This window comes from Martes martes (genome assembly GCF_963455335.1).
Source record: "Martes martes genome assembly, chromosome: X".
NCBI lineage: Eukaryota > Metazoa > Chordata > Mammalia > Carnivora > Mustelidae > Martes > Martes martes.
In genome coordinates this window covers 44271627-44285179 of record NC_137897.1, presented here as the reverse complement: position 1 = coordinate 44285179, position 13553 = coordinate 44271627, and the positions used below count along the sequence as shown (strand labels likewise).

Genomic DNA, 13553 nt, shown 5'->3' with positions numbered 1-13553 from the left:
TCCCTTCTAAGCTCCTCGACCGCCAAAAACTGCTTTCTCCTAGTGTCCAGCTTTATTCCTGGCATGTAGTAGGGACCAAATCTGTTGAATGAATTAATGATTTCTATTTCACATTCTATCACACAGATATTAATGATATCTATTTCACAGATACAGTAAGGGATCAAAAGGCTAAGTAACTTGTTAAAGTTAGATAGCTGGGACGCCTGGATGGCTCAGTGGGTTAGGCTCGGGTCATGATCCCAGGGTCCTGGAATCGAGCCCCACATCGGGCTCTCTGCTTGGCAGGGAGTCTGCTTCCTCCTCTCTCTCCACCTGCCTCTCTGCCTACTTGTGATCTCTGTCAAATAAATAGATAAAATCTTTAAAAAAAATAGCTAATAAGGAGTTGAACTAATATTGGAACCCAGACCTTGGCTCCAAAGCACGCAACTTAAATACTATTCTGTGACATCTACTATCCCCTTCTGCTTTCAGGGCTTTGGCCTATGTTATCTCTACCCTCTCTGGCCTATTGAGCATAAAGTTTCTCCTCTATTAGGTATGTTAAGACTCTTGTGTACAAGTAATAAAAATCCAATTTGAACAAGCTTAAGCAAAAAGAGGAATTTATTATAAAGATGGTGGTGTCTCACAAAACCCAGGGATAATGCAGATGGACCTGAGGAACAAATAAAGTGGTTGAATGCAGCCAGGATTTTTCACTCTTCTCCAGCTCAATCCCAAATTCTCTGTGAAGGTACATAAAGGATGGCTCCTGCTACAACCATGAGGATAAGGCAGAGAAGGTGGTAGAAAAGGGGTGCTGGCAAGACAAAACAACAGATGTTTACCTATATTCCACCTATCTGCCCATAAACACATGCCATTTTCCCCATATCTACAATTCCAAAAATGCCCATACCTAACAGAATCCATGGATAAGTGCAAGTCACTTGCAACTTCTGCATCCAGAAGCAATAGCATAAGGTAGACATGCCCCTTCCTCATCTACTTCAGTGACAACCTAAATGTGGCTCCTCTTGATCCCACAACCTTCAGTAAACTTAACTGCAACCAATAGATCTAACATGAGAAATACAGAAATAGATTAACCACGATTAAAATCTGCTTTCCCTTTTAGGAAAGCAGAGGGGCACACCATTATTAGCCACCAGGTCCAAGTATGCACCATTTCCACCCGGATAGGAATAAAGGAAATAAATTACAGGCATAGAAAAACTTTTGGGGGGCACCTGGGTGGCTCAGTGGGTTAAAGCCTCTGCCTTAGGCTCAGGTCATGATCTCAGGGTCCTGGGATCGAGCCCCACATAGGGCTCTCTGCTCGGCAGGGAGCCTGCTTCCCCCTCTCTCTCTGCCTGCCTCTCTGCCTACTTGTGATCTCTCTGTCTGTCAAATAAATAAATAAATAAATAAAATCTTAAAAAAAAAAAAAACTTTTGGGAGTCAATTTACTAATGCACCTTCTCACTTAACCATCTGTACTTGGACCTATGGCATGTTCTAGAAGAGCAGTGATTCTCATGCTTGAGAATGCATTACAGTCACCTGGAGGTGACAGACCTGCAAATACTCTTCTCAACACAAACACTCCCTTCAAACACCTGTGCCAAGAGACTTGACCAACCTTAGTATGGCTTCTAGCAGCCTAAGGCTGGTTCCTGAGATGACCCATTTCCTATCTGGAAAGCCCAGGGCTGTTGCTCTAGCCAACACTTAAAGATAGGACCCTGACCTCCCTTTTTTAGAGCATTTACTAAAAAGGGCTTACAATTGTGGGGCGCCTGGGTGGCTCAGTGGGTTAAAGCCTCTGCCTTCGGCTCAGGTCAGGGGCCTGGGATGGAGCCCACACGGGCTCTCTGCTCAGCAGGGAGCCTGCTTCCCTTCCTCTCTCTGCCTGCCTCTCTCCTTACTTGTGATCTCTGTCAAATAAATTTTAAAAAGGGGGGGGGCTTACAATTGTTAGTTCTTCCCCTGCCCCCTTGAGATGTATATGTACCTCTTACAGCTCAGAAAGATATTTCTTAAGGACCTGAGGGCCGTTCCTTTGAAATGTAATCATCAGGAAGGCTAGAGCCTCTATCTCAAAGTCTCTGTAGGAACAGCACCCTAACTTTGATAATTGCCAGCTAGCAGACCTGGCCTAATCGCTTTTGCACTCTTACCCACTTTTTGTAATTTTTTCACTTCCCTGACTCTACTTGAGCCTCTGCCCCTTCTTTCTCTGTCCTCCCTCATCCTCCCTTTAAAACACCCAGTCACCTCTGCACAAGTGGGAACAGAGCCCAACTCTTTCCCCTACTGATTTCCCCTACTGGTTACGGAATCAAATCTGTTCTCGCTACCTTTTTTTTTTTATTTCAAGTTTTTATTTAAATTCTAGTTAACATATATGGTAAAATTGGTTTCAGGAGTAGAATTTAGTGATTCATCACTTATATATAACACCCAGTGTTCATCACAAGTCCCCTCCTCACCCAGCTTTCACTGCTTTAACTAATGTCGAGTTTTGTTTATCTTTGAAATTACTTAAAACACAGATTGCTGGCCCCACTCACAGAGTTTCTGATTCTACAGGTCTGAGGTGAGGCCTGAGAATTTCTGAGTTTGTAGGTGATGCTGATGTGCTGGTCTAGGGACCATACTTTGAAACTCACTGTTTACGATCCCTATTCACTAGATAAACGATTTTCTGGTGATACAACTTCCTCAAAACTTCATTTGACTGCCTGTGGATTTCATTTGAGGGGACTCAGAATGCTAATAACAAGTCCAAGAATCTTGTCAAAGTATTCTCTTTGAATCTTCAGATCTACTAAAGGGAATAACCTGGCTCATCATGTTGCAGGTTCTATCTCTAAGCACTCTACCTAATCATTTGGCTTATTCCCTCTGGCATTCTGCTCAAGGTCTCCAGTTCAGAGCTTGGGTAGATAATAATAGCCTGAGTTCAAAGCTATGAGGAGTCAGAGTGTGGGAGAGGGAGAAGCAGACTCTGTACTGAGCACCCAGCCCAATGCGGGGCTTGATCCCATGACCCTGAAATCACAGCCTGAGCCAAAATGAAGAGTCTGGTGCTTAACTGACTGAGCAACCCAGCCACCCCATCCCTCTTTTTCTGATTTTCTTTGGGTATGTTACACCTACCCTCTCTTCCTTGCATTCCAGCTGAATGCATTTACAGAGGGAAGACATCATCACACTTGGGGGATTTGGAGAACAAGGAATCTATAAGGCTTATACAGATAACCTCATTCCAATTACCTAGATGCCAATTTCCTAATCAGTGAAACATCTGACATGAGAGAGTTCTACTGCTCTAAGTCAGAAAAGCCCACAAATATCGGACACTCAGCAATTGCACATCTCTTGATACAGGCAGAAGGGCTGCTCTGTTTTGAGTCCCAAGAGCAATAAGCAACTGCTTCACTGCCAAATACCACAGAATGCCAACTTCCTGTTAACTGATGTGGAAGATCTCCAGTCTCTGCCAGTTCCATATTTTAGGGTCTGTAAATTGTCACACTCCATTTCCCATATCAGTTCTTGAAGGGTGTTCTTTTTGTGTGTGTATGTGTTTTTGTTTTGTCATAAGTAGTTTCTAACCCAATTCTGTCTGAAAAATAGTAATAGTAAGGATATGGGGTTGCCTCACAGGACCAAAAATGCATCAGGAATGATAAAGAACCTGGAACTTAAACACGAAGACTATCTCTCATTTCTGTGCTGGGAATCTGCATTTTTCTTCACTTTCTATAGACCAGTATATTTTACTTCTGTCCCTCTGTGGTAAAATTGCTGACAGCTTCCAAGTTTTATGCTTAGAGAAAAACTGATATCTCTGGCCCAATTCCAATTTTCTAGGGCATGAGATTCTTTTTTTTCTTTAAAGAGTTTATTTATTTATTTGACAGATGGAGATCACAAGTAGGCAGAGAGGCGGGGGGGGGGGAGCAGGCTCCCCGCTGAGCAGAGAGCCCCATGCGGGGCTCGATCCCAGGACCCTGAGATCATGACCTGAACCTAAGGCAGAGGCTTTAACCCACTGAGCCACCCAGGCGCCCCCAGGGAATGAGATTCTAATTGACTCAGCTTGGATTATTTGCCTGCCTTTGAACCATTCAGCTATGGTTATAAGAACATGGCAGTTTTTGTTGTAACTCTGTCAATGGTAGGAGGGTCAATTCTCAGAAAATGAGGGCTGAGAGACAATCCAATAGGTGTTCACTGTACTAGAAAACCTCTATTTTTTCCATCTTTCATCCCTTCAAGCCACTGTGCTCTCCTTTCACTGCTTGTTTTCAAGAGTTATCTGTGTGCACTGCTTCACCATCTATTTATTCCTTGCCAATCTAGCTTGTTCTGTCTTGTTCTTTTATGATATATTCCTTTATGGAGCTTGAAGCATTTTCAGCTTTTGAATCCTACTAGACTGTTCTCAAACTTCATCTTTACTACTCTTGGGTTCTGCACTTCTGCATTCTAACTCTGCCTGCTATTACCTCCCCTCTTTCATTATGTTCCAAGCCAGATCTGGCTGCTACTCATCATTATAAAACAGATCTTGTTTTCTGCCCTCCTCCTGCTAAAAGAGTGGGCCCTAAAAGCCAGTTAGTGCTACCTCAGAATCAACTGAGGAGCATGCTGAAAATCTATTTTTTCCTAAAATTCTGTACATCTGCAATTGTAGCCCTTGCAGTTATTCTGCAAGAGCTCCCTAACAGATTCACAGGGAGATTTGGAAACAAAGATCCTAACTATACGACGCTGTAGCACAGTGAATAGTGGAAAGGTACAACTTTGCAGTATAATCTGTGTTGGTGCTTATTCCCTGTCTGAAAAAAAAAAAGTGATACTCAATTTCACTTTGTCTCTGCATTGGGTTGGGCAAATAATGTCGATTTCACCACTCATAAATTGGGGTCAACAACTCTTCGAAGAATTACGGTGTTAAAAGTTAAGTGGGTTACTACAGAAATGTTGGTTAGCACTTACATTTCATATGTCCCATCTCATTCATTAAAAACTACGCATATTATTCCCCCCCACCCCGGCCCAAAGGAAAACGCTCCCTCCTAGGGAAATTTAGCGTTGTTTAGCTGATCTCAATTAATCCACGCTACTTCCTTTCCCATGATGCCTCACTTCTCCACCCCCAAACTCCTTTTCCTGGGAAAGGCGGTAAATATCCTGAAGCAACTCGGTGGATAGAGGGAATTGGTGTGCAAATCCTAAACACATATCACTCCCCGCCATCTCGGATCCTGTGAGCGCTAGGGTAGAAAGAGGTGGTAATCTTGTTCCTCGACTGCATCCTGAGGCCACAAAGAAGACTACAACTCCCAGGATGCCCCTCCGCCCTGGCCCGCTCCCCCTCCCGCAGCTGGAAAGCGTGTACCACAGAGAAGACGAGACAACATGGCTCCCGGAGGTGGAAGGAAGAAGCTTCACCCCTTTTGAAGCGGTGAAGAGCGGCCGGTGAGGGGGGAAAAAAAAAAAGACAAGTCACTAGAGCCCGTCATCGCTTTTATCCTGCCAGCTTCTCCTAAATCGGGTCGGCCTCACCCCTTCTCCCCACCCAAATCCGATCTGTGGTCTCCTCCCCACCCCGCCCTCATTCCCTCGCTCGCTCACCCCTCCCCTCGGGAATCCTTTTCCCGCCCCCTCGCCCCCCGCGGAGTGCGCACGCGCCCGCCCCCAGCTTCGCGCCCAGATCGCCGCCTAACCTGCTTGCGCAGCCGCTGTCTCGTCTGCCCACCGACGAAGCATGGGCGTCCAGGGCTTCCAAGAGTTCCTGGAGAAGCGCTGTCCCGGGGCCGTGGTGCCTGTGGACCTCCTCAAACTCGCGCGCACGGTCTCGCGCCAGCAGCAACAGCACCAGCATCGTCAGCTGCCGCCTACGGCAGCACTAGCGCCCGGGGCTCCACGCGCCACCAGGGGCTCAGCGCCTCTGCAACCGCCGCTCCCGCCCGCTGCCTTGGGTGCCTACTCCGGGGGCGCGGGGCCGACTCGGCACCATCACCCCGCTCACCACTTCCACCACCACGGCCAAGCGCACCCTGGGCTGCACCCGCCGCTGCCGCCGCCGCCCCCTCCGCTGCCCGGGGCCCGGGTGCTTGTGGACGCGGGCTCGGCGCTTCCGCGGCTTTATGGTGGCTACCAGACTGACTGGGTGTGTGGCGGCCAATGGAACGCCATGCTGGGCTACTTGTCAGCGCTATGCCAGGCTTGTGCCTATCCCGGCGGCGACGGCCTGGAGCTGGTGGTCATGTTCCCCGGGGGCCTGGGAAAGGACCGGCTGGCCGAATGGGGCCGTCGGTGCCAGGCCGAACGGCAGACAGCGCAACTGATCGTGGGACACGTGGGCAACAAGGGCACCCCTCCTCCACGGGCCTGGTTCCTGCCACCGGCCTGCCTGAGCCACTGCGTGAGGCTAGCACTCATCCGCTTCCGGGTCAAGGTGAGGGAGGGGCCGGATCTTAAATAATATGCCCCACACCTATTCCCTCCCAGCTAAACACCTAACCACCCACCTGCTAACCTGTCCCCCATCTACTCACCGCCTAATCAGCTAATCCACTTGCCTAACCTTGATCATTTTATCCATCTACCCACCCTTTCATACCCCCCTACTGGTTCGCTCACCAACACAACCACATCTGCCCATGTCATCCCAGTAACTCCCCTTACCTTCACGTATCCAGTGGCCTGTCTCTGGGTTTTAGCCGAATTTCTTTTGTGATCCCATCTTTCTCCTGCTGTCTTCTGCCTCAAGCTGACATGCCTTTTTCCACAATTTTCTACTTGGCATCTCTCTTAACGTATGTCTCTTTCCAACCTGGCAACAAATCAATTAAGCAGATAATCGAATACCTTTCTTCTACAACTTTTTCCCCCCATTTTGACCCTGTGCGCTTTTTTTTTTTTTTACCCATCTGTCCATTCGGCCTTTTTCATTTCAACATGCTTCTAGCTCCTCCTGCCTTAACCGAAACAAATAAAACAAAAACAAAAACAAAAACTACTGATTCAGTCACTGTTCAACAAGTGTTAGACCACTGAGAGTGAGGGGTTTAAGGGACTGTGAGACATGGTTTCCTGCCCTTTGAAAACCAAATATATAAACATGAAATTTATTTAATGGTATAAGTGTGTATGTGATTATGCTTTATGGTACAGACTGTAAGTACAGAATCTGTGTGTGGGAGGGTATATTATGGGCTAAAAGGGTCAGGGGAGACTTCTTGAAGAAGATGGATCTCTACTTCTTCAGGGATGGATTGGATTTGAATGGGTTATGGGTTTGGGAGGGCTACTTTAAGTGGGAGAAAGAGAATGAACAGAAGCAAAAAGGAATATCAAGCATGTGAGGCCCCGTGGGCAGTTAAATCCAATCTCTGCATGTAGTTGGTCACTGCATATGGGGCCTGGAGAAGAGCTTGGCAGCATTCCCCAGTTCTTGGCACCATTCCTGTTGCTCTGTTGCTTTCCCATACTCTTAGGTTTCAAGTTCTTACGTGTGAGGAATAGCAAGGCTTGAGAAGTAAAGGAGGTGGGCAGGAAGAAGAAAAAGTAGCACAGGATTGGGTAGGACAAAACCTCAAACCCATTTTCCAACCAAGGCTCTTGGGTATGTTGTCACAATTGGAAGACAGGACAGGGAATTGTGAGAATCATAACGAAATGGTCCTGGGTGGAGTAATGTGGAGGAAAAAAATCTCATCTGAGAGACTGGAAGACCTGCATCAAGAAGCTTGCAGTGGTCATAGAGTTTGTGACTACAGTCCATTCATGCTAGAACTCCTTGTGCACGTCATCAAATCTGTGTCTGGATTGGATAGATTATAGCTGTTTTTAATAACAAAATTTTTAGTAAAGAGCTATCTCAAACATACAAAGTAGCAAAAAAATACAACATCCATTTGTTTGCCTTCCTGACTGAACATTTTTCAATAGATTCTTCATTCATAAGGATTCTTTTTACTTTGTTTTCATTGCTGCCACCCAAGCTTTAAGGACTTTTTACCTCAGTGTCACTATTAACCTGGTTGCTGGTGACAGTGACTAACTGTATGTGCCAGGCGCTAATCTGTGTGCTTTAACAACAAAATTATTTCATTTGATCCTCACAATAACCTGTGAAGCAGTATTATCCCTGTTTTCCAAATAAGAAGCTGAGGCACAGGAGGTTTAGAAAGTTGCCCAAAGTCACCCAGCAATAAACGGCGGAGCTGAAATTCCAGGATTCATGCCCGGGCAGTCTGACTCCAGAGCTCATGATCTTAACAACAGTGCTCTAAGACGAATCTAAAGTGCCAATGTGATTATTAGATCCGTCCCATACTCACCTAAAATCTTCCCTGTTTCCTGGTAAAGACAGGTCTGAGTCATTTATTTATATTCATTTATTGCTTGCTGTAGGCTATGTACTATGCCTGTTGCCGAGGATTCCGATGTAAAAAAGGGAATCTCAGTACTTATGGAGGTCAGTTTAGTAAAAGACAAAACCAAGTTGTAGATACTGTGAGCTAATTGCAATTGATGAAAAATACGGCCCCTAGAGGGGGCATGGTTAATTCTGAATGAGGGTTTGAAAGTTGGGAAAGGCTTCACAGATTGGGCTGAGCCTTGAAAGAGGGCTGGGAAGGATATAGTTCAGGTAGTGGACAAGGGTGTGGAAACATAAATGACCAGTCATGAGATCTGAATGGATTTTGATTGTAGGTTGTCAGGAGAGTTAAACACTGAGTGTGGCTTTGTTGTTTCCAAACTTTTTTTGTTCATGCACCCTATCAATCAAAAGTTTTGAGAAGCAGCCTTACTATGGCCTACCAAAACTCTCTTTTACACAGTCTCATTTTTAAAATCCCAGTAGTTCATCCTAATAAGATGGATTGATAAACCAAGTATAGTGAAAATAGTAGAATCTCAGTGGTGGGTGTTTGTGTGCTCACTGCAAAATTTCAACTTTGTCCTATGAAGTTTTTCATAATATAATATTGGGGAAAAAATTCCCAATGGTCCTGAGAACAACCATTTGAGGAATATATAAATCTTATTCCCTATGCTAGATTGTAAACAGATTCTTTGATCTTTTCATATTCTCCATAATGTCCTGAATATTTTAGGTTTAGGATACATTTTTTTTTTTACCCCTGAATGAATAGGTCAGTAACTCTAAGAGAGTGGATTGTAGGGAGTAACTTTTAAAAAATGCGTAGTGTGGGTCTTAGTATAGTGGATTTAAGACTGGCTCCAAAATCATATTTGTAAAGTATCTGTAGTTGTTCTCAGTGAATGAAGTTCTCTTTCCTGGTTCTGGTTGGTGATTTTTATTGTTGGAGTGAAGGAAAGCTTCCTGGTTTATAGTACAGATTTAAAAAGTATTGGTTGATAACTGATCATGGTTTGCCTTTATAGAGGAATGTTCCACTATCTTGAAGATAGCAGTTTTTCACTTTGGATGATCTGCATGGCAACCATTTCTTTCAACTGAACTGCTAAGTGCTTCAGAACAAAACCCCCTACTTTATTTTTCCTCCCCTTGGTTTTGTTCTTCAGCTTAGGCCACAAAATTGGCCTTTATTCCTAATCTCATTTTCATTTGTAATTGAGAAAATAAAGGTTGAGGGATTAAATAAAAGATAAAATGCTAGGTTGTCCGTTTAGCTTTAGACAACGTAAGACTTCCCATGAGAAGATTCAGCGTATATTATTGGCATAAACTTTGTCGTTTGGTTGGTTTCTTTAGTATGTTCTGCAAACCTTTGTAGTGGCAATTGTTAATGGCAGGAAAATTAAGTAAACTGACCAGTTGCTAGCCTGTTCTCTTCTTAAGGGTCTGAAAAGTAGAGCAGCCAAAAGCAGTTTTAGATTGTAGTTTGGGAGATGACACGGGTGGTTCTGGGGATGAATGTTTTGTTTTAATGGTTAATGTATATTAGAAAAAAAAGAAAACATCAAACCCACCACTTCACAGTTATAATTCTTTAGAATGGGACCGTTAAAAACGAGTTGATTTAAAGAAGAGTATTAAGTTGCAGTACTTGAATGTGGCAGAAATCATGGTGGTGGTACAAGAACGATCAAAGTTTTGAAAAGTCTGACCAAAAGCTGATGTCATTTTATGCTTTCATTCTCTAAAATACAGTAGAGCAATGGCTGCTGTACTTCTGGGTTATTTATTTACCCTTAGTCATAGACACATTCTGAAAAGTCAGGGACACTTCTAGGTGCTCTAATGGTAGGAAAAATGATTATAATAATTATTATTACTACTTCTTGAGCACCAAGTTGTACATAAAGTGCTTTTTAAATATCTCATTTATGCCTTACAAGCTTGCAAGAATGCACAGTACTCTTCCCATTTTTAACAGTTGAATAACTGAGGTACAAAGGGGTGAAATGATTTTTCTTTGGTCTGTATACTGCTAAGTGCTGGATAAAAGTTCTTGTTCTGGGTCTGTGTTGCTCAAAGTCCCTTTCCACAATTCCACCACACTGTTTCCTTCTTTTTGTAGATTGTTGTGTAAGATTGTACACTTTTATTGACCAGATAATATGCATAAATACACGAAGAAAAACAATAAGTCAACTTGTTGAGCACTTAGTTTGTGCCAGCATTGCTAAATGTACAGTACTACCAATATAAAGCACATGTGTAAGCTAAGTGCCAAGTGAGTGAGTCACAGCAGTTTCTTCCTTTTTTGAATTTTCAGTCTCTCCCTCTGGTTCTTGCACTTACAGCATAAACAAGTAACCTTTAAACAACAAAAACTTTGCCTTTACTTTGTCATTCCCTTAAGCCATTCTTCTTCTTCTTTTATTTTTTTGTTCTCAGCCATTATAAGCCATTATTCTTATCCCATTCTTCCCTTCTAACCATTATTCATGAACAAAGAAGACTGTATTAATTCCCATTCTCTAGCCTGTTGCCACTTGATATCTGATGTCACCATTCTCATGCTGCCACATCCATTTCCACTCTTAACCTTTTTTGGTCTTCTGAGATAATTGACACTATTGAGCCGTCCTTTCCTTGAATTGCCTTCCTTGGATTTCATAATGCTGCATACTTCTCATTCTCTTTATAAGTCTCAAGTTCTTTCTCCTTTCCTAAGTTGCTCCTTCTCCTTCGCCTGCTTTCTTAAGCCTCAGTGCTCTCAAGGCTTCTGTCCTAGTCATATTCTTCTATATTCATTTCCTGAGCAATCTTACCATTATTATGGTTTTTAAATATTAACTATATTTTGATGATTCCTGTAGCTCTTTCTCTACACCCAAACTGCCTCATGAGCTTTTGACATGCCTTTTCAGCTCTACTACTCAATGTGTTATAGGTCATTTTAACCTTAAAAATATTCAAGATGGAGCTCATTGTTTTCCCCGAGAACTTGTTCTATTCCCAGTATTCTCTTTTTGTTTGAACATTGTCTTTTATCTATTTCAAGCCAGAGATGATGGAGTCTTTAATTCTTTACTTTCCTGTCACTTCCCATATTCAGTTGGTTACCTGGTCCTGTCACTTCTGTCTCAAAAATGTCTCCGGCGTCCAGCCAGTTCCACTCCCATTGCCTTATTCCAAGCTGCATCATTTCTTACCTGAACCATGAAAATAGCTTAACTTTTTCCTCTGCCATTTTCTGGACTATAGTCCCTCTTAACCATTGCTGTCAGGAATACCATCCTGAAGACCAAAGCTGACTTCATTGTATGCTCAAAGATACCCACTGGCTGCTTTTTGCCTACCCTCCCAAGTCCAGACTTCTCAGCATGGCAGACAGGGCCTTTTACAGTCTGATTCCAAACTCTGTCCAGCCTTATTTGGTGCTTACCTCTGCCCACACCTGTTCCAGCCATTGGAGTGTCCCAACCATCCTAAACTTTTTAGTTTCCTAGGCTTATGGTGTGCTCACCTAGTGCTTTGCCTGTGTTACTCTTACCCTTACATAGAAAATTCCTGCAGATTGCTCAAAAATTATCACTATGCATCTTTCCCAGCCAACATGAATGATATGCTGCCCAAATGCTCTTTAACCTCTCATTTTTTTCTCTTTCATAGTATTTTCATATCACATGTAATTCTCTTTTTTTTCCCATGCGGTACATTACATCCCCAAAACTCACTTATTTTATAACCTAAAGTTTGTATATAATTCTCTATATAATTCTCTTTTAATTGAATTCCAAGAGGGCAGGGATTTGGTTCCAGGGCTTGACACATTGTATACAATAATGGTTTTTGGGAGAGAGTGAGATTGTAGTAGATTGACTGACTGACTATAGAGAGTTTTAAAGGTCAGATAAGGAAGAATTTAGAATCAGTGTTTCATGATGTTATATATTAATTCCATGTAAGTCAACTTAAATTCGAAATGGAATTACAAAACTCTGTTAACTCAGTTTGGTAGCTGCTTAGCAATATATTTATAGAATAAAGCCCCTCTTGGTGGTAGTAATAATAGCAACCACATGGGCTGGATACCTTATATAGATTCATTATGCCATTTAATCCTCATAACCACCACTCAGGATATTTATTAATCTCCACTTTTATGGCTAAAATAAAAACAGACTCAGCATAGCTACTGGCCTGAGGTTGCATTGCTAGAACATGATTGAGCCAAGATACAAACCTAAATATTTTTGACACCAAAATCCTTCATCTTTAACATACTGTAATACCGTATAGTTGCATTTTAAATTAAACTTTTTCCAGAACATGTTTCTTATATTTAGTTTCTGTAGCATAATGGCTAAGAGCATAGAACTTGGAACCAGATTGTGTGGGTCTAAATCCTTGTTCTTCTACCTACTAGGTATGTAAACTTAGGCAAGTTAACCTCTCTGTGCCTTCGTTTCCTCATCTGGAAGATAAGGATAGTAATAATACCTGCATCACACACTTTGTTTTAAGTCTTAAATGATTTAACATCAGTGCTTGTAACATTACCTGGCACATAGTAAACACTATATAAATGCCAGCAGCTATTCGCACAAAGTATCTTATATGCCAAGTAAGTTGAACATGTTTCATTTTACTTTCATGCTTTAAGATTAACATGGCATGGCATGCAGGGTCCTTCATGATCTGCCTGCCATTCTCTGGCCTCATTTCACCGCATTTGTCTTATCAGGACAGTGATTGGTTTTCACTTCAAGTAACATTTTTTGAGCATCTACTTTGTGCGAGACCCTGTATCTAAGTACTATGAACAGTGGAATTCATTCAGTCAATGAGTATTTATTGGGCTTCTAGTGTATGCCAGGCACAGTTCAAGATTGTGAAGATAAAGTAGTGAACAAAATGGATTTGTGATCTTACGAACTTTACATTCTAATGGGGAGGACAAACAATAAACAAGATAAAAAGAATACATAGTGTTTTAGGTGGTATAGTAAGTGCTATGGAGGAAAATGAAACAGGGAAGTGAGATAAGGGAGTGCTGATGTCCAGGAGATTCTCTCTCTGTCTCTCTCCAGGACAATGTTGTCTGGTAGGGGAGACGAGTACAAAAATACAGTATGAGCCCTGAGGATCATTTCTCTGACCC

General features: G+C 42.8%; 1 protein-coding gene and 1 long non-coding RNA gene across 4 annotated transcripts in view; one reads left to right on the top strand and one right to left on the bottom strand.

Moving 5' to 3' along the window:
* Positions 1-593: 593 nt before the first annotated feature.
* On the bottom strand, positions 594-6452 carry LOC308337156. The gene is made up of 3 exons (XR_013966297.1): positions 5727-6452; positions 5399-5453; positions 594-805 (listed from the first exon to the last, which is right to left on the bottom strand). It is a non-coding gene; the product is annotated as an uncharacterized lncRNA (long non-coding RNA).
* The window catches only part of FAM120C (family with sequence similarity 120 member C), a gene marked incomplete at its 5' end in the record, with an annotated part of 110631 nt that continues 102479 nt past the window's right edge, over positions 5402-13553 (top strand). For 2 of the 3 annotated variants that reach the window (XM_080795211.1, XM_080795213.1), the window contains one exon: positions 5768-6460. In XM_080795211.1, coding sequence (XP_080651337.1) covers positions 5768-6460 — 693 coding nt within the window. Of the gene's footprint in view, positions 6461-13553 lie in introns of all 3 variants that reach the window. The other variant, XM_080795212.1, reaches the window with a different exon arrangement.